General features: G+C 40.2%; 3 protein-coding genes across 8 annotated transcripts; all 3 read left to right on the plus strand.

The window, feature by feature from the left end:
* The first annotated feature begins 2,114 nt into the window (after positions 1-2,114).
* LOC110770308 (apyrase 2) lies at positions 2,115-5,750 on the plus strand. Its single transcript, XM_021974421.2, has 7 exons — positions 2,115-3,194; positions 3,320-3,412; positions 3,831-4,036; positions 4,196-4,287; positions 4,622-4,839; positions 4,949-5,138; positions 5,259-5,750. Exons 1-7 carry the CDS (start codon positions 2,670-2,672, stop codon positions 5,369-5,371), a joined length of 1,437 nt encoding a protein of 478 aa, XP_021830113.1. The 5' UTR covers positions 2,115-2,669; the 3' UTR covers positions 5,372-5,750.
* Positions 5,751-6,057: 307 nt separating this feature from the next.
* Positions 6,058-16,122, plus strand: LOC110770319 (Tetratricopeptide repeat (TPR)-like superfamily protein). Of its 6 annotated transcripts, XR_002528729.2 has the most exons (8): positions 6,059-6,511; positions 6,613-8,495; positions 9,313-9,540; positions 11,713-11,786; positions 11,886-11,996; positions 12,985-13,040; positions 13,494-13,535; positions 14,899-16,122. XR_002528729.2 is itself a non-coding variant. In XM_021974435.2 (2 exons), the coding sequence occupies exon 2, from the start codon at positions 6,615-6,617 to the stop codon at positions 8,406-8,408; it is 1,794 nt and encodes a 597-aa protein (XP_021830127.1). In that variant the 5' UTR covers positions 6,058-6,511; positions 6,613-6,614; the 3' UTR covers positions 8,409-8,762. The 6 variants fall into 6 exon arrangements, 1 of the variants encoding a protein (XP_021830127.1); XR_002528727.2 differs by lacking the exon at positions 13,494-13,535; XR_002528728.2 differs by lacking the exon at positions 14,899-16,122 and having other exon boundaries at positions 13,494-14,803.
* A 239-nt stretch (positions 16,123-16,361) lies between these two features.
* Positions 16,362-18,446, plus strand: LOC110770315 (NAC domain-containing protein 2). The gene is made up of 3 exons (XM_021974428.2): positions 16,362-16,754; positions 16,868-17,178; positions 17,414-18,446. The coding sequence occupies exons 1-3, from the start codon at positions 16,589-16,591 to the stop codon at positions 18,092-18,094; spliced, it is 1,158 nt and encodes a 385-aa protein (XP_021830120.1). The 5' UTR covers positions 16,362-16,588; the 3' UTR covers positions 18,095-18,446.
* Positions 18,447-23,628: the final 5,182 nt, after the last annotated feature.

Raw genomic sequence — 23,628 nt, forward strand, 5'->3', positions numbered from 1 at the left:
ATTCTTTGATGGGGGGCCTAATGTCCCCAGGATCTGGGTGTGATTATGCGTCAGACAACAGATGTACATAGTTTGCTAGAATATGCTTCGTTTGCAAAAAGAGATGTTCTCATTGTAATAAGTAGTTGTGATTACATTGTACAAAGGGTTGATCCCAAATAGAGGGGGAAGAAGATATCGAATACCCTTCAAAGTGGAGAGTGGTCTCCCTTTATAGGTAGGTAAGGGAGAGCCCTCACGTCTTGCAATATGTCGATGTGGGACTCTTAACATTGCATCTAGTTGTTTGGCCAGTCATAGTACTAACACACGGTGTTTAAAGGTTTCAAAGAGAGAATAGCGAAAAGCATAAAGTTAAGCTTGTGATAACAACTGGGAGAAAGTGTTTACTCATTGCAATGACCATAAGGCCAACTGCTCTTACCATGCATGATAAAGTTGAGAGAGTGTCCATTGTCATGGTCACACCTTTAGGCTATCCCAACCTAATTAACAGACTTGCATTAACCATTCTATGTAACCTATTCAGAAGTTTAAGATATTGAATCCTAAAGTCATTCGTACATGACTCTTCACTCTCATGTCATTTAAATTGGAACAACTTATCGTCCAAAACAGGTGACCATCATATATATAAAAATCTTTCAACCCTCGTCAACAAAAAATAATGCAACTTTGCCAACGAGGTCTAGCATAGTGGAAGAAGGCCTTAACTTGCAGCCCAATAGTCTTAGGTTCGAACCCCCATGACTCATTGACAGTGTGTTTGAGAAACCTCCTGCTCCTCCTCTGCGGTTTAGAATATCGCTTATGTTAATAAATAAATAAACAATGCATCTTTTATGAAGCAATGTATATATCTCTTGCTTGAAATGCCGATTTTACAAATTCGGTATGTTTTTCGAGAATCAAATATGGTAGTTGAGGAATTGGCTTCCATTGGACATGAGAAGAAGAACATTATTTTTATTTTTATTTTTGCGATAAATAAGATTTCCATTGAAGAACTACAGAACTTGCATTACACAGCAGCCCCTAAAGAAGGAGACTAAATCAGTACAAATTCACAACACCTCATACATGCTAGAAATCAAACAATAAAACAAACTCACCAGAAGCCAACTCATAATACAGAGCAACATCAACAAGCAATACCAGTGCCAAATCGGAGTCTTGCATCCGATGAATCGCCTCATAACGCTACTGAAATGAGGAGAGAGTGCCACAAAGACACAGAGCATACCACTCAATTTCTCCTGACACTAATCAAAGCATCTTCAAAGCACCAACTCTTGTCTAGCAGGACTATGTGAAATCAACGAATTGAATGACTTCTCCTCCTAAAATTAACCCTCAATCCTCTTGAAATTGAAACCCTAAAGCTGTAAAGTAAATATTCTTCCAATCAACAAACAACCAAGGATGAAAAATGAAGGGCTTTTCATAAATAGGCCTATTCTAACATGACATATTCTACAAATACCCATACATAGCCTATTTGGAGAGAAAAATCAAAAACTAGTCATTTGTCATTTTCTAATTAGTTTTTAAATTTTTTTGACACACTAAGAACCAATTAGAAAATGACAACAATTCCTTATTTTTTCGTAGAGATCTGGGGCAAAAAGAAAATTGGGTTTTGAATAGGTGCCTGAGTTTTCTGACAAAAGAGGAAAAGAGCTTTTGAGAGAGATTGTATTTGGTTTTGTGATTTTCTTACTACATTAGCCTTAAAATTAATGTATGATTGTAAGAATTTAGAGATCCTCAGACAATGCTCAATCTAATCTTTGTTTCGACCAAAAAAAAAAAGAATTTTAAAAAAAACTTTGAGATAAATGTGGGTTTGAAACCATACTGAAATTGGTAATGTAAAGTGTAATGTATGTCTAAGGCTGGCCCCATACGAAATACGTAAAGAGGAACTTTACGGGAAATATAAGAAATGTGTATACTTTTAGGAAATTCGTTTTATTTTTGTGTATACTTTTACTTTACACAAAGAGTTTTTCTTAAGATTAATTATTTGTTTATGGTAATGCAATATTTCATATTTTGTGTTTTTTTTTTGTCGTAAAATTGTAGCTATAAAATTGTAGGCAGAGGGTGAGGCGTGAGGGGTAATGTTGGTTCATTCATCCCAAGTCCGCAAACATCATCCCAACCCAACAACCATTGCTCTCGTCTCTTGCACTCTGCAGACTCTGCACTGCAGTGGCCTCTCTCTCTCTCTCTCTCTCTCTCTCTCTCTCTCTCTCTCTCTATATATATATATATATATATGTATGTATATGTATAGATTCTGGGAAGCAAAAGGCAAAAGGCATTGTAGGTTGGGGCTGGCTGAAACTCCTTTGCTTATCAATTCCTTTTGACACAGAGGAGAGGAGATAGATAGACTGAGAGATTTAGATCCCAGGCAGAGCAGTCTGTAACTCGAGTGGCAGAGTCAGAGAGTTGGGATTATTTTATCCCAGGATTAATACTCCAATCTGGAGCCGGCACAGGAAGGGAAGCAGCAGCCCCTCAATCTCAACGGTCAGATCCGATACAGATCGCCTTCGTCGGCTGAACTGCTCGAGGCTCAGACTCTGATCCAGACCAATTCTCCACCGTCCGATCATTCCCATTCCCAGCACGACCCCCTCTCCGACTACTCCGACAACAAGATGCTCAAGCGTCCCGGCGGAAGAGGAATCGGCATGGGCAATCCCCAATACGACTCCTTCTCCGACAAAATGTACAGATACAGGAGCGTCCTCCTCGTCATCTCTGTCCCTCTCCTCCTCCTCACCATGGTCCTCTACGTCATGCCCGGAGGAGGGGGCGGAGGCGGCGAGCTGTCCACCACCGTCACCACCAACCACAACCACCGCAAGCTGCCTCCCAAGACCTCTTATGCCGTGATCTTTGACGCCGGCAGCTCCGGCAGCCGCGTCCACGTCTTCTGCTTCGACCACAACCTCCAGCTCCTCCCCATCGGCAAGGATCTCGAGCTCTTCGATCAAGTCAAGCCTGGCTTGAGCGCTTATGCCAAGGACCCTCGCTCTGCTGCCGAGTCCCTCACTGGGCTTCTCGACGAGGCCGAAAGGGCTGTCCCAAAAGACCTGCGCTCCTTCACTCCCGTCCGCGTTGGGGCTACTGCTGGTTTGAGGGCTTTGGAGGGCGATGCTTCTGACCGCATTCTCCAAGCCGTATGTATCTCTATCTTCTTCTTTCTCTTTCTTTTTCCCCGGAATCTGGTTAATTTTTCTTCCATTCATCTGCATTTCCATTTTTGAAACTCAATTGACATAGTTGTTTGTCTTTCTTTCGAAAGGTTCGGGATCTGCTGAAAGAAAGAAGCAGCCTCAGCTCCAAACCCGATTCCGTCACTGTTATTGATGGAACTCAAGAGGGTTCCTTCCAATGGGTATGCTAGGAATTTGTTTTGTTTTATTTTTATTCTTTCAATTTATGCACTCATTTATTTCACTTATATACCTTCCCTTAATTGCTTCTGCCTTCTGGACTCTGCTCTCCGGGTATCTGTAAAATATCTTTTTTCATAGAATAAAAATTGATAAAGATTCAGAAGTCTGAATGCAATTCCTAACGATTAAACAATGGTGTTTATTTTATGGCAGACAATGCAGTATATTAAACAATCCAAATTTTTTTGAAAAACTAACTTATGAAATTGTTATCTGTGAAGCATACATAAGTAAAGATGGAGAGATTAACACCCAAGATTTGGGGAATAATTGCCATACTTGTATGTGCATACGTATCCATAACCAAGAAGAAGAAGAAAAAAAAGCAGTCATGGTTTTACTTTCTCTTGTCTTCAGGTGACAATAAACTATCTACTCGGAAATGTTGGGAAGAAGTATTCAGATACTGTTGGTGTAGTCGATCTTGGGGGTGGATCTGTTCAAATGGCTTATGCCATCTCAGAGGCAGATGCCGCAAAGGCACCGAGGTTATCAGATGGAGATGATTCGTATGTAAGAGAAATGACTCTTAAAGGAACAAAATATAACCTCTATGTTCACAGGTTTCTCTCTTTCTTCCTGCTTAATGATGTCAGGATTTATTTTTCTGTTTCATTGTTTTGTTTTGCATTCGTTTATTTCCTCAACATCATTTCAAATGACATAACTCTTATAGGATTGTGTGACTAGGTTAATTGTGTTTTAATTTTGTTTTTATGCAGTTACTTGCATTACGGGTTACTAGCAGCTCGAGCAGAGATTTTAAAGGTTTCTGATGATTCTGGCAACCCCTGCATCTTAGCTGGATATGATGGTATGTTGATTTGCTCCATTTCCACGCGGACAGTTTTTTTCTCCCTTTCTTATAAATATATCCCAAATTCTTGTTCTTCATCACTTTAGCTGAATCATTTTTTATACTTTTTTACTTCATTGCTGCTGCATTTACATTCTCTAGAATATCAAAACTGTCATAATTTATAGGTCTTTAACTCCATTGACAGTATTCTATATTTTAAATGAGTCAGAAATCATCACATGTGGGTGGGCAGCTCTATGTGAAGTACAGAGCATTGACATTTTTACGTTCTGGTTTTGGATTAGTGCGTAATAGGCTGTTTGTTGGGCACTTTTGGTATGTTGTTCAGGTTCTTACAATTATGGAGGTCAAATTTATAAAGCATCGGCTTCCTCATCTGGATCAAGTGTTGAGGGATGCAAGAGGGTAGCTATGAAGGCACTCAAAGTAAATGAAGCAACATGTACCCACATGAAGTGCACCTTTGGAGGGGTATGGAACGGTGGAGGAGGGGATGGACAACGGAACCTTTTTGTAGCTTCATTTTTCTTCGACAGAGCTGCTGAGGTATTTCATCATTCTTGATTTTTATATGTTTTTGTGTAATGTGCATGGAAAGTTTAGGGTTCATCTTACACAACAACGTGGTTTTGCTGACCACATATTATATATGCAGGCTGGCTTTGTTAACCCAAACGAACCTGTTGCCAAAGTTCGCCCTGGGAATTTTGAGGAGGCAGCTAAGCGTGCTTGTGAAACTAAACTTGAGGATGCTAAATCCATTTATCCACACGCTGAGGAGGACAATCTGCCATTCTTGTGCATGGATCTTGTTTACCAATTTACATTGCTTGTAGATGGATTTGGTAGGTTTCATTCAATTGTGATTTAGCTAGTTAAGCAAGTTGACAATGAAATTTCATCTAAGATAAAATTAGATCTGAATTCTAATACGTCGAAACTGGTTGCATCTATATCTTAAACAGGTCTAGATCCGTGGCAAGAGATTACGTTGGTGAAGAAGGTCAAGTATAATAACGCCTTGGTTGAAGCAGCATGGCCACTAGGCAGTGCCATAGAGGCTGTGTCCTCATTATAATTGCAGGTCGCATTATCTGCTAAATCACCTATTGCAAAGAAATTCAGTGGCCTTTTCAGTTTTTGGCGACCAGTGGTCTTTGAGCGGCACGATTGGTAATGCTCAGAAGCCGACCTCATAAACTGATATTGGGTTGATTTGGGAATTGGATTTGGTCTATATGTTGGGAATAATGAGAGAATATAGTTTAATTTGTCTTCATTTGTAATTAGCTCAGACTTACAATTCTTGAGATAACAATTTGATTCAATTAGTTGTATTAGTTTTGCCGGCTGAGTAAGCAAAATGGTATCACCATTTCATTCGTGCGTGTGTGTGGGGCTGTAAGAGACGGATTGTTCTTCCTAATTTATGTTTACCATAACCATTCAGTTCGTTACCTTTGGTTTTCTTTCTGCTTCCGTGAGCTGGGAAATACGTCTAGTTCTGTTTAATGTGACGATGTGCTGAACTAGCTCATTTCCCTCTCAGATTATAAAACACCCCAATGCTAATATTCTCATTTCCATAATCTAAATTGTAATCATCACTTCTGTGAGTTGAAAAATCATAATATTTAAAAGAAAAAATTTGTTACAGGAAAAAAAAAACTCTCATGAAACCAACACAATGTAAAATATCCGTATTGTACCAAACCAAACTGAAAGTTTAGAATACCGACTCGAACTGATCTGTGCCCAAAGTACCGGTTATAGTAGTGATTTTAGCCTATCCAAAATTTAGTATAAATTTGATATGATTAAAGGGTTGAGCTTTCTCGTGAACCAAACTGATCCATGCGCAAGCCTAGTCGAGGAAAACATTTGGGCTTGAAATGGTAGGAGTGTCCTTTTCTTTCTGCTACTTGGCCCCTTGGGTTAGGAGTTGGTGGTGGGTTTGATCTCGGGCCATAGCAGAATTTTCAGCTGTGGGTGCGCAGAACAGAGAGTTTGCATTTGCACAAGTTGCTAGTCTAGTGATGCATATCATGCACATAATCTTTAGTTAAAAGTCCTTCCCACTGCCACACAGAGACTCTCGTCGCTCGTTGATAGTGTATGAAAGGCGAAATCATTCAGAATTTGAGATATAAGGGCTGAAAATTTAGGATTGATTGCCTCTGCGTCTGCGTCTGCGCAATTGAAGGCCAGCCGAAAAAAGGTACATCACATCATATCCCTGTATTAAAGGATTAAAGGATTATTAAAGGATTGGTTTGGTTATTTTTACAAACAGTTGATAGGCATTGCTGTGATTTGTAGAAATGATGCGAAACATGGCCAGAATAAAATCCCTGTATACGATTTTGCTACATAAACCAACGCCTAGCCATTCCTCTGTTTTTATGTCCATTGCTGCTGCATTTGCCTTGAAGCAAGTCCCAGCTTTATCTTCAGCTCCAACGCATTCTTTTACTCCGGTGGTCTTCCTTCGGTCGTCTTCTACTAGCAGCCCACATTCGAAGTTGCAGAGCTCAGATGATGGCAGTTCCACAGCTAATAGCAAATTTGTTGCCCGTGATGATGATGTTGACGACGACGACCAGGACTTAGACGACGGCGACTTGAGACTCTCCAGTTCACATAATGGTGATGAAGGTCTTGCTGGAGATGTAAAAAGCATTGTGAATATATTAAGTCTGCGAAAATCGTTGGGGTCTGAGATGACAAGGAAGCTTGATGAATGTTGCATAGCAGCCTCATCAGAGCTGGTGGTGGAAGTTCTTTCACGCGTTCGCAACGATTGGGAATCGGCATTCGCCTTCTTCCTCTGGGCTGGAAAGCAGCCAGGCTATGCTCATTCGCTGCGCGAATATCATTGCATGATCTCCATTATGGGCAAAATGAGAAAGTTTGACACTGCCTGGGGTTTGATTGATGAAATGAGAGGTTTGTCACTTGTCACTCCTCACACTCTCTTGATCATGATTAGAAAATATTCTTGTGTACATGATGTTGGGAAGGCTATCAACACTTTCTACGCTTATAAGCGCTTTAACTTGGTGGCTGGGATGGATGACTTCCATGGCCTTCTCTCCGCCCTTTGCCGCTACAAAAATGTACAAGAAGCTGAGCAATTGCTATTCTGCAACAGAAATGTCTTCCCCTTTAACACCAAGAGCTTTAACATTATCCTCAATGGTTGGTGCAATATCATTGTAAGTCCCCGTGAGGCCGAGAGAGTTTGGACTGAGATGAGCAAGAGAGGTGTTGTGCACGATGCTGTCTCGTATTCAAGTCTCATATCTTGCTATTCAAAAGCCTCTAACATTAACAGGGTGCTCAAGCTCTTCGATCGGATGAAGGCAATGAAGATTGAGGCGGATAGGAAAGTTTACAATGCACTCATTTACGCTCTTGGAAAGCGCAGGCTCCTGAAAGAGGCTACCAATCTTGTGAAAACAATGCAAGACAAGGGTATTGCTCCCAATGTTGTCACTTATAACTCGCTCATCAAACCTCTCTGCAAGGCCGGGAAAATTGATGAGGCTAGACACATCCTTGATGACATGTTGCAGCGAGGCCATCTTCCCACAATTCAGACTTACCATGCCTTCTTCCGTATTTTGAGGACTGGAGAGAAAGTGTTTGAGCTCTTGGAGATGATGAAATACACAGGTTGCCACCCAAATACTGATACCTACATAATGTTGATTCGAAAATTTTGTCGATGGCGCCAGCTTGATTACGTGTTCAAGTTGTGGAGTGAAATGAGTGAGAATGGAGTCAATCCTGATCGTAGCTCATATATTGTGCTGATACATGGGCTCTTTTTGAATGGAAAGTTGGAGGAAGCCTACAAATATTATATGGAGATGAAAGAGAAACAGTATTTACCAGAACCAAGTACAGAAGAGATGCTTCAGTCATGGCTGTCTGGTAAGCAGATCTCCACATTCCAAACAACTGATAAAGAAGGAGATCAACTGGACTGTAGTCAGCCAGACATGAAAACTAGTGTAATATCCAATAAATCTCATCAGGAAAAAGATTTCCTTCGGCAACCTGAAACTAGGAAAGTTGTAAGGGAGCGGGGGTTTTCTTTTTGGGAGCAGTAGGTTTAAATGAAATAAGAAATCTCTGTGTACACATGGTCATGGCTGGTCAGCAACCTTCAGCATCAAGTTTCCATCGACTTTGTACAGGTGCCTAACATTTTCTGTCACAATGTGCACTCAACTATTTACTTTTGTTGTCACAAACAAAGAACTGAAATGTTTTAGACTCGTGGATCAACTCAAACATGCTGTGAAGTCCAATATGGGTTTTGCCATCACGCAAATTGGGCTGTAATTGGGTTATATCCTCTGTTAAACCGAGTGCTATCCTTTATTTTCTCAGTGTAACTCATCCCATCTTGTGTTAACTTTCTTTTTTATACATAAATTTTTTTAATTATACTTTATATCATACACTTCATGTTATAAGTTTGAACAGAATATGGTTTGGAGAAGAGTGACAGGAGAGTGCAAAATATTGAGAAGAAAATTGGAACATAAAAAATCTATGTGCATGCATAACCACAAGAAACACTTACACCGAGGTGTAGGGACCATTTACCGAGGTTCAAGTTATAAAGTTTGAACAGAATATGGTTTGAATTATGTGATTTTATACAAGGGTGTCTTGTACCATTTTGATCTCTAAGTTAATAACAAATATCTTGTGGATCATGGACGCTGGCAGGAATTTTTCTTTTTTGTCTAAATTTTTTTCCTCCACTGTGTATTACCAGGAAGTGTGATTTCATTTTTGAATCTTGGTTTGCACCAATAAATGCCGACACTTTGTTGACTGTTTTTTGAAATCTTTCATGGCAATTCAAAAACATTATTTTAGTTTAAAATCATTTATTCAAGAATTTGTGATATATGTGTTAAGGCCAACACACCACCTAAACCGTTAATTCTAATTGCGACTCCACTGCTATATTTGAACTGATGTTATTGGTGACTCGACCAGGACTGAGTCATCCTGCAGTTAGTTCACTGATATGGTCTATACTGTTGGTGATGGCTGGTGGGTATGACTGTACACACATTTGTGGTGGCTTTGTGGGCTGTTACTACTGACTGAGGGGCATCCTACAGTGGCAACTTCCTTGTAATTGCCCTGTAGCATACATTGGTGACAACCGTTGTGTGCTACTGTGTTGTATTTTTCTGGCAGTTGGTGACTAGTATGGTACAGGTATGTATAGTAATGTGAAAATGGTATGGAGATTATATTACTGGAAATGATATTTTTGGTATGTATTGGAAGGTCTTACTAGAAATTATATTCTCTACATGGGCAAATTATATGTTACTTGAAACACAATTAATCTCTATATGGGAAAATTACATGTGACTGTTATTTGTGATCGGAGTTTAGGAGTAGTTCTTTTAAAGTTTTATTTTATGATTAGAGTACTGCTGTGTCATAGTTTTCATTCCTGTAATGTTATGTTTTAGCTCTGTTTTGTAGTTATAGTTGAGTAGTCTAGCTTGTTCAGTGGACAACTTGTCCCCTGTTGTAATGTTCTTTTTTTTTTAATATAGCATGTTTCTTATTGTAGTGTTATTTGTGATTTGACTTAGGTTTTGTAATGGGTATAATTTTGATTTGACAGAAATGGTTTCGAGATTAGTTGTAGTTATCTGCCTTATGTAATTGGAAAAAGAATAATCAAAACCATCATGCATAGTTTACTTACCGAACTAGTAGCTAATGCCTGCATTTCAACCTTCAGGTATGAGTTGAAGAAAGAAAGTAAAGAGATGATTTGCAGTTAGGATTTCTCTAGTCTTTGTGGATATTCTTATTAGTCTGTGGAAATCCCTTGCATGCATTTTTTTACTGTTGTATATTTTGAGGAAAAATGGAATATTGACCTAGTTGGAGATCTTTGGATATTAAAGGTTTTTGGGGTTTGGGGCTTCAGTGTTATGGATTTATTATGAGTATTAGACAATTCCTTTATCACAGTTATTTAATGATCATCAATTGAAGTTATGGATGTTATTATATGATTGCTTGCATAATATGATCTTGATAATGAAAGTGTATATATACAGATCATGAAGTCAGTAAATGATCCTTAAATTTGAGTTTGTCAAATTACTTTGTAGTTGTTGAAATTGCATTTACATAAGTCCTGAAGTTGCTTCTAAACTTACGACTGGTCAAATTGTTCGGAGTAATTCGTATCAATTTAATAATGATGTTTTCCTTATTTAACACTTCATGAAGTTTCACAAATTTTGAGCGTGACAATTAGGTATGAGCAAAATTACACTGGCATTTGGTATCTTCTTCTTGCTTGCGTATAGTAATGAAGTTTTTTCAAAGAAAAGTAGTAGTCCTGAAGTTGCTATAACCTAGACATAGATAGAAGAGTGTCAGGCTACATCCTTATCAAAGGAAAGGGAAAAAGTAAAGAGTGTAAGACTCCTTGATCTCATATACAAACTTCCAAGGGATACCATAAAGGCCCATTAACCCAACTATGGACTATAGAGGATCCCAAGTAGTCCTCAAATCTAAGATGGATTACACCACTCTAGCCAATTGTAGTCAACTATAATTGTGTTACTGGTGGACCTCTGGTCAAAGTTGACCTGTGTCACTGTCACTCGATGGTCTGATACAAATGATTTCTCAGTCTTTTTAGTATACTAACTAGTAGTAGAGGAGATGCGTGTAGGTATAAATACACACGCACTTGGGTATGTGTGAAGTTGATCTTGATACTTCATGTTGATGTTTCCTTGAAAATGGTCTTCAGCTCATTCATGAAAGAAATTTGTTTGCAACTATAAAATGGAACTCATCCCCTCATTTGTAATCATTCCATTCAGAAATCTACCAAATCATTCACAAACCAAAGGAGAAGGTTGATATCCCACTTGAGTGAGTTTGTCAATGGGACCACTGTCTTTGAGAATTTCTGGTGTTTGGGTATTCTAAGTTTTTGTGATTACATTTCCGCTACTTTAGTGTAAGCAATTAAAGTTCATTCATTTTCCTGTTTTCCAATGGCCTATGGGTTACACACGGAGAGATTGTACTTTCCATCTATAAACCCCTCCAACTAGGCGGGATTTGATTCAAGTCTATGGTACAACCCGAAGGGACTTTACCAACTATGGCAGCTGGTGTCTTTAAGTAAAGTTAATTCTGGTGTATCTTTCGTGTTGGCTCATTATCATAACAGTTTGCAATAAGAAATTGTTTCTAAACTCATTGTATGACAAAACTTTGGAATTCTCTTAACTTTTAGTTTTATAGATGTAAAATAGTAATGGATTAAAGAAAGTGTGTTTATCTTGAAATATGAAGAGTATACTTCATAGCTTCCCTCATTTCCACTCTTTTTTGCAGCATCCAATCAAATTAAATTGGTGCATAGGTGATTTTGTGACACTGTCTGGCAGACTGATGCTATAGTGCTTCAGGTATTTGCTCGCCCGTTAAAGGACTGGAATAAAACTTTTTGCTTCTGTGCTGTGAATATCTGTCATAGCCTGATTGCGGTGAAGTTATATAACATGCAGATTTTCGTGCTGTTAGAGGAATACTGAAACTGAACTTTTACCAAACTTTTGTTCACCATGGTTAGCTACTTTGGACTATGGAGCAGCCTTTATCAATTACTCATATTCACGGTTAGTGGACTGTTTTTTTCCACCAGAAATGGATCTCTTTTGCTATATCATGTTTTTCATTTCTATTGCTTCTTCTTACTGCATTTATTTAGTCGTGATATTTTGTGTTGCATAAGCCTTTTTAATGACAGTGCCGGCACAGCAGTATTGTAATATTTAGGAAGGTCATGGAAAAACTCCTATATTGTTGAAATATGCTTGCAGTTCCTTTTGTATAGTGTTTTAACTATGTGACGTAGTTTCTGGTTAGGCCTAGCTCATGTTGTATTGTCTCAAAGGGAAAAATTGGTGCATGAGCATTTGACATTGGATAAGCATTATCCATTAGATTAGGTGAACTGCACGTGGAAAACTACTGGGGGTCACACTCAAGACTTTTGTAGCTGGCAATCAACTTATAGTACTCATTCTTTTATGCTGTTCCATGCTTTTGACTAGTCCAATATGTTTTTTTATGAAAAACAAAAAAACGTTACCCCATTTGCTAAGTCAATCTATCTAACCAACTCAATGTGACAACCAATGACATTTTGTTTTAGGCTAGGAGATTAAGTTGCTTCATGCATGCTGGGGTAAAAGGTAAGAACTGAGACCGGGTGTTGCGGAAATACCTATCATTGACCTAATCTACACTAAAATTATAAACTAATACAGTAGTGATAAAATTAATCACCTGGCATTGAAAGGGATCACTTTGGTGGATTTGAATGGGAATATCTGACGGAGGGCTGCTCATTCTCATTGCTACTTTTAGGTTAGCCTGTTTTGTTTCCCTCTAAGTTTCTATCTGGGGAGCTATTTTTTATTTATATATTTTATATCACCACCTTAGCCATGGTAATTTTACACTCCTCACTTGGTTATTTAATCTGTCTTTTTCAGTCTAAGGCTCATGAGTATGGTTTACTTTGTCAATTGTCACAAAACATTACGGTGTGTTGGTTGGTTTCGGTCATGCATTTTTGACATGTGAGTATTTGATTTTCAGGTGAATATTTATTTAGGAGAGGAATGGAGGCAGGGGAAGAACATTTGAAATTCCAGGTACTTTATTTTTCATCACGCATGACCTAAAGGAGTAGTCGTGCATAAAACCAAAGATAATGTGAAGCCCATTGTGGGTTGAATAAAATAAAGCTCATCTTTGAATAACAATAGTTTAATATGAGTAGTGTAAAATCATCTTTTTTGGGTTTCATTCGTTTTCTTAATAGAAAAATTTATTCGTTTTCTTAGCAGATGCTCCCAAAACCTTGCATCATCTTATGACCACACCAATTTGTCCCTTTGTTCGGCTTCATACATAAATACATACATACATACATACATACATACATCGTGGGAGCTCCCCAAATCTAGGATGCACTTGTTGGCATTTTCTTTTCCTTACAAGGAATCATGGCGTGCTCAATTTGAATGCTAAAAGTTTTCAATTAGTAGGAAATTATTATTAAACTAGGATTTAATATGAGCACAAAAACAAACAAATTGCTGCAGATTTAATGTGAGTCCACAAACTAGGGCTGCTGCTTTGAACTGGTAAATCTCTGCATTTTGCATAACTCAGTATTATTATGGTATTTTCAATTATGAAAAAAGAAAAAAGAAAGAAAAAGGGCTGTGGACACTTGGTTTGCTATGGTTGGGACACGTGGATCTACAGTTTAGGGTTTGTAACCTTCGATGAATGAAATATCATCCAGGCTGTTTTTGTAGGTTAGACTCTTGAAATTAGTGTGATGGTTAGATTCCTATTCCTCCTTGTTTGGTATCTGTTACTGTAACACTAAAGCTGATAGAAAGTCAAGTCAAAATTAATAGTCACAAAACCGCACGTACTCCTCCACGTGTGGTACCAAGGAAGGAAGGAACCAATTAACTTAATTGTTGTTGTTCTACATCTATGAATTATGTATGGGCTGCGAGTGTCCTTGTCAAGGAACTTTTTTCAATGGGATTTCCTTGGCTGATATGAAATACCCGATGTTTCCATTGTTAAACAAATCACAATTTTGTAGATGAATGAAATAAAGGTAGTGATAGGTAGTCGTTGTCGTTAATGGATGTGGAGCCTATAATACATCAACCGTTAAGATGAGTCCGGCGACTGACCGTAACATTCCTCACGAAATGAATCGAAACTGGATGTGGTTGCTTAGCTTAAGACTTGACACGTAAATCATGGTCAAACTTTTAACGAGGTGCCACAATAATGGACATGTCACGCGGAAATGTGAATGCTTAGCTGGCATGATAGTGTGGCGTTGATTCAACCACTGAGTTCACCTAAACCAAAGAAAATGTTCACCAAATAAATACCTCCAAAACTCCAAGTCTGTCTTACTTAGCTACCGGCCTGCCTCTGCTAGACCATCTAAATTTCTTACTATAATTATAATATTAATTAGTAATATTAGGATTGGTGAAGCATTAAAGAACACAAGTGAGTGGTCCCAACTCCAAATTACCGGATTGAATTTGCTTCATAAGGAAAAACAGGAGATATTTTCTAATTTCTTTTAGAATTTAGCTAGGACTTGAGTTTCAAGTTCAACCACATGCTCGAAATTTCTAGTTTCCTCTAATAAGTTTCTAATTTAGAGGAATTACATGCACCGTGAGAAGGGAAGCGTAGGTTCACTGGCCTGATACCAATGATAGAACACCGTTCAACCTTAACCCAAATGCACCGAGAGAAGTATTCATATTACTCAACAAACACAATACAATTCAACCTCTTAATATAGTAAGTTGGCTATATTAAAATGAAAAAGACTATAAAACAAGGGTTCCTATCACACTGATTTTGTACAAAACATCAAATTAATTTTGCTCATTTCATAAATCAATCTGGTTTGAAATTTGATTTCTTTTTTCTCTTGTAAATCTTGTATATATGCAGGCTTCATAAAGAAGAATAATAAGAAAGAAGAAAGAAGAAAGAAGAAAGAGGAAAGAAATTTGGTTCATAGAATGCCACCCACGTATGTAAATCTGACAACTTTAATATAATTTGCTTTTCAAACCTTTTTTTGCATGATTTCCAGCCAATCCCATCAGTCCATTATTTTCTGTGTTGTCTTCTTGTGCTGTTTGAGTACGTCCATATTGAATTGACATACTTAAACATCACATTTATTATCTCTTCTTTCTGAAACCATCAAATGTATTATCATTGATTTTGAAGAAAAGCTATTAGTAATTTTTTTATCTTTATTTGTGAACATGAATTATTATTGGTTTTTCTTTCTTCTTTAGTAACATTATACGGATTTAGAGGATGACAAATTAGAAGTCTCGAGAAAGAGTGTAGATCCTGCACGCTTCGCATCCCACATTGCATAAAGTAATTGAACATATGTGGGCGATAGAAACGCCATGTTAGACAATCACTAAAGCCCTAAACACTTATGCTGTCAAAGTTTGTGTACCAAACTGACAGTAGGCTTGTACTCGTGGCAAGCGCACGCAGGGAGAGATAGGGCATAGGAATATTTCTATCTGCATTTTAAAAGTAACCTCAAAGTTCAAACAAACACTTGGAAAAATGAGAAAAAGAATAAAGTCAAGGTGAGATGCATTATTACGGCATGATGAAGATGATTGATGACTTTTCGACCAAAAAGAAAAGGAAGATGATTGATGACTAGGCAGGCATCATAGGAGTAGGCTTCTACTTGTGCTGTGAACTGTGTGGGACTTGATTATTATGGGCTTCTGGGCCTAGCTTCTCCAAACATGAAAGAACACGTGTCACGATTCTATCTGAGAAGAGGTTGATGATGTCTCATCCTTGGAGCTTTGTCTAGCCGCCATGCATCTTCTTTATTCCATTCCATGATATCTATCTATTATTTTGTCATCTCTCATTCCTCTTCCCCTCTTCCCCTCTTCCCCTCTTCCCTTTTACGCGAAAACAAAACTTGGGAAGGACAAAACCAACAGTTCCATTCCCTTTGGAGATTGGAGATTGGAGATTGGAGATTGGACCATGCATGCATACATACATACGTTTCTGTTGACAAAATGATATTATGACTACTCTAGTGTAAAGGGAAATCAAACTCTGGTATAAATGGACGGACACATTGTAGATATACATACATACATACATACATACGTACGTACATAAAAAAGCCTTACAGCTGGCACACATACGACATCGGAGGGGAGCGTATCTGTGGGCCTCGTATTATATTTCTTCCAGAAAATGTAACAGATGATTTGTTTTTTCCTCACCATCATCTGCTATTCTATTCTTCATCCCAACCCCTTGGCCTAATCTCTTCTTTTTCCGCATGCCGACAAAAAACCACAACCATAAAAGCCCTTCGTTTCTTTCTCTCCTAAAAATTTCAATTCTCCTCTTCTTTAATTTCCAGTTTGTCTTGTCACAACTGGAGTCTAGAGAGGCATATATCCCCCTCCCTTCACTTAATTTCCACATCCATTTTCCTCTTTCTTTCATATTACCCAACTAAACTAAACCAGACAAAGCCAGCCCCTTGTATTAATTTTAAATCAGGTGCTCAATTAGTGCATATATATATAGCAAGCGTATCATATCCCTACCAGAAGGAAATATTTATTTGATGATGAAAAACCCAGAATCAAGCCTGCCCCCAGGGTTTAGGTTCCACCCTACAGATGAAGAGCTCATCCTTCACTACCTTACAAAGAAGGTGGCCTCCACACCCTTACCCGTTTCCATCATAGCTGAAGTTGATATCTACAAGTTTGATCCATGGGAATTGCCAGGTGATTAATTAATTTCCTCATTGGTTCATTACTTTATAAGGTTAACATGCATTTTTAAGCCATTAATTGCTAATTGCGTGTTCTTTTATGGATGCTGATATATCGTTAATTAGCCAAAGCTGCGTTTGGTGAGAAAGAATGGTACTTCTTTAGTCCTAGAGATCGCAAGTACCCGAATGGCGCAAGGCCGAACAGGGCAGCCGCGTCAGGGTACTGGAAGGCAACAGGAACAGATAAGACGATTGTGGCGTCATTAGGAGGACGCCAGAACGTTGGTGTGAAGAAGGCTCTTGTCTTCTACAAGGGAAGACCCCCTAAAGGAATCAAGACCAACTGGATCATGCATGAATATCGCCTTCCAGAGAATCCAAACAACTACACCACCACCAGCAAAACCATGAAGCTCAAAGATTTATCCATGAGGGTGAGCAACTATATATACCTTCTACTTCATTTAATTTAGAGCTGTTTGCATTACATATGCATTCCATATCGCGTCTAAATTATTTCCCCGATTTCGCTTTATATCATGAATCACGATGGTGATGCAGATCAGTTTAATTTAGAGCTGTTAACACTTTCTGTTTATGAACTATACTTTGTGGTATATAACTTGACCAATACGTACTCTTTCGTTGGTTTGTTTTTCTCTCTTCCAGTTGGATGATTGGGTTCTCTGTCGAATCTACAAGAAGTCCAACGTCTCAAGTTCAGCAGCGGTGCTGCCAATCGATCATGAAGAAGAAGTTGAAGAAGAAGAAGATTTTCTCAATGATGTCCTGTTACCAAGCCTGAAAAGTCCCCTTCCCGGCCTTGGTCACAACATGAGTACTAATAATACTGATCTCAAGCCCCAGAAATCTTCTTCCTTCTCCAACTTACTAGACGCCATGGACTACTCATTACTCACTAGTTTTCTGGCGGATGGCCAATACTCTAACCCAACTGGAACCGTACTCCAATCAACTCCAAATAGGTTTCCCTGTTCCAGGACTACCGGTTTAGACCAGAAACCGTTGTTCATTAATGACCATTCCAATATCAGCAGCAGCAGCAGCGGCAGCATCAACAGTCATTTGCTTCAAAAGCTCCCTCAATTCAATGGTTTGAACTTCCCAGCAATCCCAAGCATCGAAAACCGGCTCAAGCGCCATGATCATCCAATTGCAGATGATCATGGACTACTATACCCATCAAAGAAATACGTCAACTCTAATTGCAGTTTCAATAACGCAACGATTCAGTCCGACAATATCTCTCAAGGACACTTACTCAACCATTCATTGTTGAATCATCAGCAATTAGTATTGAGTAGTCCTCAGTTCCAGTTTCAAGAATAAAACCAAAATTAAATCAAAAAAATTTATATTCATAAAGAAAAGTAAGAAAAAGAATAACTAGGGTTGAACAAGCCAAGCTTTGGTCAAGTTCTACAAGTAGAACATGCTAAGCTAGGGTTGAATTTGCAGATGAGATTTTCACACTGTAGATATATAGGTACTCGGTATATGAATATTTATGAGATCAATTGGCAGGAGGATCTTCTTCTTCTTCCTCCCAATTAAATGTGATTCCAATTCCCCATCTCAATCAATATTCAACTTGTAAAGTGTAAAAGGATTTCCACCACTGTTGTCTCATGTGGCACCATTTACCACTTTATTCAAATTGGATTTTTTGAGTTATTTTTAAGTTCAGATTTTCAAAACTAGGCCTATCAAACAGATTATTTGAGCTTTCGACTCAAATTTTGTTTTTAAGTTTAAAAAAGTTGGATTCAAATAGAATACCAAACATGTTCTTACTTTCTCTGTGTTTTACTACTTTCGGTGCCATCAGCCTGGTATCATAGCCTAATTGGCCATGGGCAGAAAGGGTGAGCCCTCCACCGGCCCCGTTTCCACCATGGATGTGACTCTGGACCTTCAACGAGATCAGCTCACACCTCACCTCCAAGATTTTTAGGACACTGTTTCCACCATCAACGCTACGCTCGCCCAGATGGGTTCCAGACGGACCTCTCTGATATTCAGAAACCTGTCACTACCTTACACTCTCAACAATCCCAACATCGACCTTCAAAAATCGATGGTGGAAGAACTCCGATTAGATTACTGTGCCTCTAGTCTAGCAACCCTCCTCCGCCCGCACCACCCTTCCCTCCTCCAACACCACCACCCTCCCTTCCATATAGTCTCCTTCCTCCGTTGTCCCTTACTTACACCATCCAATCCTTCCCTTCTCTTCCTCCACGACTGAATCTCTTACTTCTGGGCAGATACTTTTAGTCAAGTGAAAGCTATCTTGAAAAGCTGAAGGTTGGACAGATGACCAACTTAAGCCGTCATTTGTTACTCAGGATTATCTTGGCATGGAGTATGCTTAAGGAATGGACTATGCTTAAGGCCTTTCCTGAATTAACTTGACTAGGACTAAGCAAAATAAGACTCGTCCTGCGTTTGGTATAATGCTGGACCGGGACTGAGACTAGGACTTGAATAAAAATATGTTCATTTGATTAAATAAAAATATGTTTGTTTAATTAAATAAAATATTAAAAAAACTAATAAATATTTATTTTTTATTTAACCCAAAGCCACAATCGCCCAAAAGCATCAACCACAAGGCCAATCCCTAGCCATGAAGCTCGTGGACCACTGGCTCTCTCCAAGGGAAGCGAGAGTTGTAACACCATCCTCTCTCTTTCTCTCTCTCTCTCTCTCTCTCTCTCTCTCTCTCTCTCTCTCAATTTTGGTCCTTCCATTCAATGGCGATTTCATATTTGCCTAGGTATTGTAGGCACTAGCACGAGCCCTCACACCCACTCAGATCCATGGGATTTGCTCGGCAATTGGGTGGGGCACTTCGTTGTGTTCAGGGTTGGAGTCATTGTCGATTAAGAACTCGACATAGGGGGATGATGGTAATTACATGGACTTGAATTGAGTGGCTAAGTATGAGCACAGAAGTGCGCTGAATGCACGGGATTGTTGAGTTCCCCCTTCCGCATGGGATTCACTAACGCTTTCTAAGGAGGTGTTGTTGGTGGGCCTGCATTGATAATCCCTACTTAGAACTAGAAGTAGGTAAACCAAACATGGGCTTAATTTTAATTCAATCCAATCCAGGCCTGAGAGGTGTACCAAACAAGGCCTAAAGGTACTTTTATTGGTGGATTAAGAGATGAAGTTGAGGATGATGTTCTCCCCCTCACACCGCCCACTTTGGCTCGTGCTATCGAATTGGCTTACATTTTAACACCTCAAATGCAAGACCCAAACCCGTTTCGCCTCAAACCACTTCACATACACTAAGGCCTTGTTTGGCATGCTGACTTGGACTAGTTAAGATTGATTGTTAGGTATTGAATTGGGCTGGTTTGGGCTGACCTGGATCTTAAGTCCAATCATGTTTAGTTTTGTACCAAACAACACACTGACCTGGATCTTAAGTCCAATCATGTTTAGTTTTGTACCAAACAACACACTGGACTTGACTTCAAAATTTTATTTTATTCAATTGACACCCATTTTTATCTCCATCCAAATCCAATGCCAAATCCCAACTACAGAATCCCAAAATCGCCATGAAAAATCAGAAAAGCAACATCAAAGAACAATACCGAACAAAGAACAGTACCCAAAGATTTGCAGGACAATTTTTATTTATTTATTTTGTGCAACCAACAAAGAACATCAAGCTGGGAAACAAGAACAAGAACAGAGTTTTTAAATTTGTAGTAAAAATATACAAATTTTTTAAATTTGTAATCAATCCAATAACACAAGGATCTGGGAAATGAGAACAGTGTCCAACAAAGGAAAGAAGGAGACGAAAATGGATTTGATTGCCGAGATGAGCTTGACATGTTAGGCATAGAAGCCGTGAAACACATGCCAAATCAAAGCCAAATGAATAAAATCAAAACAATAAAAATTGAAAAACCAAAGTTTTAGATAGAAATCTTAACATTGTTTGAGCCAAATCAAAGCCAAATCAATCTCTTCCTGAAAAAAGGAGAGAGAAGAAATTGAGAGGCAAGAGAAAGGAGAAAGGAGAAAGGAGAAGAGAGAGGATAGGAGAGAGAGGAGAGAGAAAGAGGAGAAGAGTGAGAAGAGAGAGAAGAAGGCAAACCGGAGAAAGAAGATGTACTAGAGGCTGAGCATGGGAGACGACGAGAAGCTTGCGCTTGTTGTAAACCCACGTTTGAGGTTGGGTTCCAGAGCCATTTTAATTGAATATATCCAATCCAGTCTAGCCTACCAAACATGGCCTAACCGCTCAACATGACCCCACCCACTTCCTCCTCGAAACATAACCCACCTACCTCCACCCCTCTAATTTATTGTTGTTATGAGGTTGATCTTTAAGAATGTTGTACCAAAGGGAAACGGGGTGTTAAGCCTTAGATCCTTCTAATTGTGTCCTTTGACTCTCTAGATTTGGATCCTGATGCAACAATAAACATAGGAAACACAGATGGAGACACCTACCTAATTACAATCAATGCACTAACAGGCAATCATAAACATTGTGTTTGTGCCTAATAAATCACGGCCAGAAGGAGCCCCTTTTTCTCGGCCCTAGCATTTGCTCGTAAGGCTAAAACGCGGCGTTTCGCCAAGATGTTTGGCCTTCCTGAATCAGAAGAAAAATTGCTAAGGCATGATCACCTCGACCTCGATTATAGGCCGAGACCGAGGCCGAACAAAATCACGGCCAAAGGTATTAAAGTCAAATCATCACGTGACAGCAGGGTCCCATGCTTCATTTAATGAAGTAATGCCTCTGTTTACTGCAGCAAACCCACTGGCCACGAATAAGCATTTAATGCACGAGGGAAGGTGGGAAGTGACTGAAGTCAGGATTTGGTGATAGGAATCAGAGTGATTAGACACAAACATTCTCACAAGGATTCTCACAGCTTGAGAGGTTAGGTTCCCCGCTATCAGAGCAATAAATGCGTCCTCACGGCCAGAAGAGCAGAACCCACGATCAGGGCGGCGGACGAGATTTACCAGGATTCATGGGGTCACACCACCATGCTTCACGACCCCAAATGTCAATTGGACTACCCACTTGCTCTAATCAGGCTCCACCATGCAGATTTTCAGCCTCGATTACTCCTCCAAGCGCTCCTCCTATAAATACCAAGTTCGAGCTACATTCAAAGGGTTCAAACACCAAACAAATGCCTCTCACAGAGCAAATTATATTTTCCTGTAATGCACTTTCAATATCTTTACTTGCTTTCCTAGGAGTAGTGTTAGATTGTAAGGAAAATCCGTTCATCAATATATCATACGACTCTTGATTTTCAAGGCGTCGGAGCACCATCTCTGTACTCTCTCATTCACCCTATATATCATACGACCGTCGCTCCCTGAGCAACGCGCCGAAGCAACGCCCAAAATCCACCATCAACACCACCATTAAACGGCCTTGTAGCTCAGGCCGTGAACTTGACGACCGAGATCAGTTCCTCTCTCGGCCACAATCGTTTGATTAGGAGTCGAACTCAAACAGGCGCACCACTTAACCATTTTCATCCACATCACCATATCGACGCACGGTAGACCGTGCTGGTACGCCCGCGCACAACCGCACCGCATCCAAAAGCAGGAAGCCACGTGTTAACGCACATCCCTTCGGCCCGGAACCCTAGGCTGTGAGATTTGCGCAGCCAACACTTTTGGCACGCCCAGTGGGACTCTTGTCAAAAACTCATGGTGGAAACTAGGGCACAGGAAAAGCTCAAAAACAAAGCAGTCGAAATGACTTCTGAGACTCATGAGTCCACCTCACCAATCACTGTCACCGAGACCGAACACGCGGTTAGAGTCTCGGCCAGCGTCCCAGTGATGACGGATCGCACGGCCGAGTCCATACAGGAGCAAGCCGTGGTGGAAGATCTCATGTCTAAGCAGGCCCACAGGATAGAGACATCCTTTATAGCCGCAATGGACAGGTTCTCCTCGGGACTGCAGACGCTCTTCCAGGAAAGGATGCCGGCGACCTCGCCCGCAACACCTACTAGGGCCGGACAGAGAAGCCAAGAGCGTGAAAGGATCGAGCCTTAAGACGAAAGCAGCAGCCTCGACATCTCTGGCCGAACCCAAGCGTCAGGATACGGCCAGCATTCTCCACCGCCGACAAACAATTGGGGGCAGTTCAAGCCCACATGGGCGAATCCCGGACCAACCTACCCGGCAGAGACAGCATGTGGCCCACTCCATGCTTTGGCCAAAGCGTTAGGGCAGGGTAACCCTGCATTGTCTACGGTCCAGCAATTCGGCCCAACCTATACTTTGGCCGACCGAGCGCCACCCGGCCAGAGCAACGTGACCGAAGCTCCATCACAACAATACGATCAGAATGGCTTGACCGCTGCACTACCACTGTAAATATACGATCCGGCCATTCCGACGATAACGCAGGCGCACCTAGGTTCCCATTATGACGCGATCCAACAGAACCAGGTGGCCGTACCTCGATGGCCGGCGAATCAAACGTACCTCGGTCAAGCCCACGACGTTCCTCAGATACCACCCGGCTCAGTTGCAGCGGCCAAGCCCTTTGCTGGAACGACCCAGCAGGTAAAGCCGCGAAACGATGCGCAACGGGAGAGGCCTTTTCAAGGGTTTCAGTTCGAAGATATCCGGCCTATCATGAAAAACGGCTTAACACGGGGGCAGCCGGGGGCGCCAGGTGACACAAAGCCGTACCTATCAAGGAAACCCAGGGTTTGGCGCAACTTATTTCCTCAAGTTCTTTTAGCACGCCGCACCTCAAAAAATTCGGTCGTAAACACATCTCCTTGCGTCTTGACCTACGGCCATGACATTGATAGACTATTGGAACTGGGGGTTCGATT

The sequence above is a fragment of the Prunus avium genome, chromosome 7, assembly GCF_965620075.1.
Source record: "Prunus avium chromosome 7, drPruAviu1.hap1.1, whole genome shotgun sequence".
Classification (NCBI taxonomy): Eukaryota; Viridiplantae; Streptophyta; class Magnoliopsida; order Rosales; family Rosaceae; genus Prunus; species Prunus avium.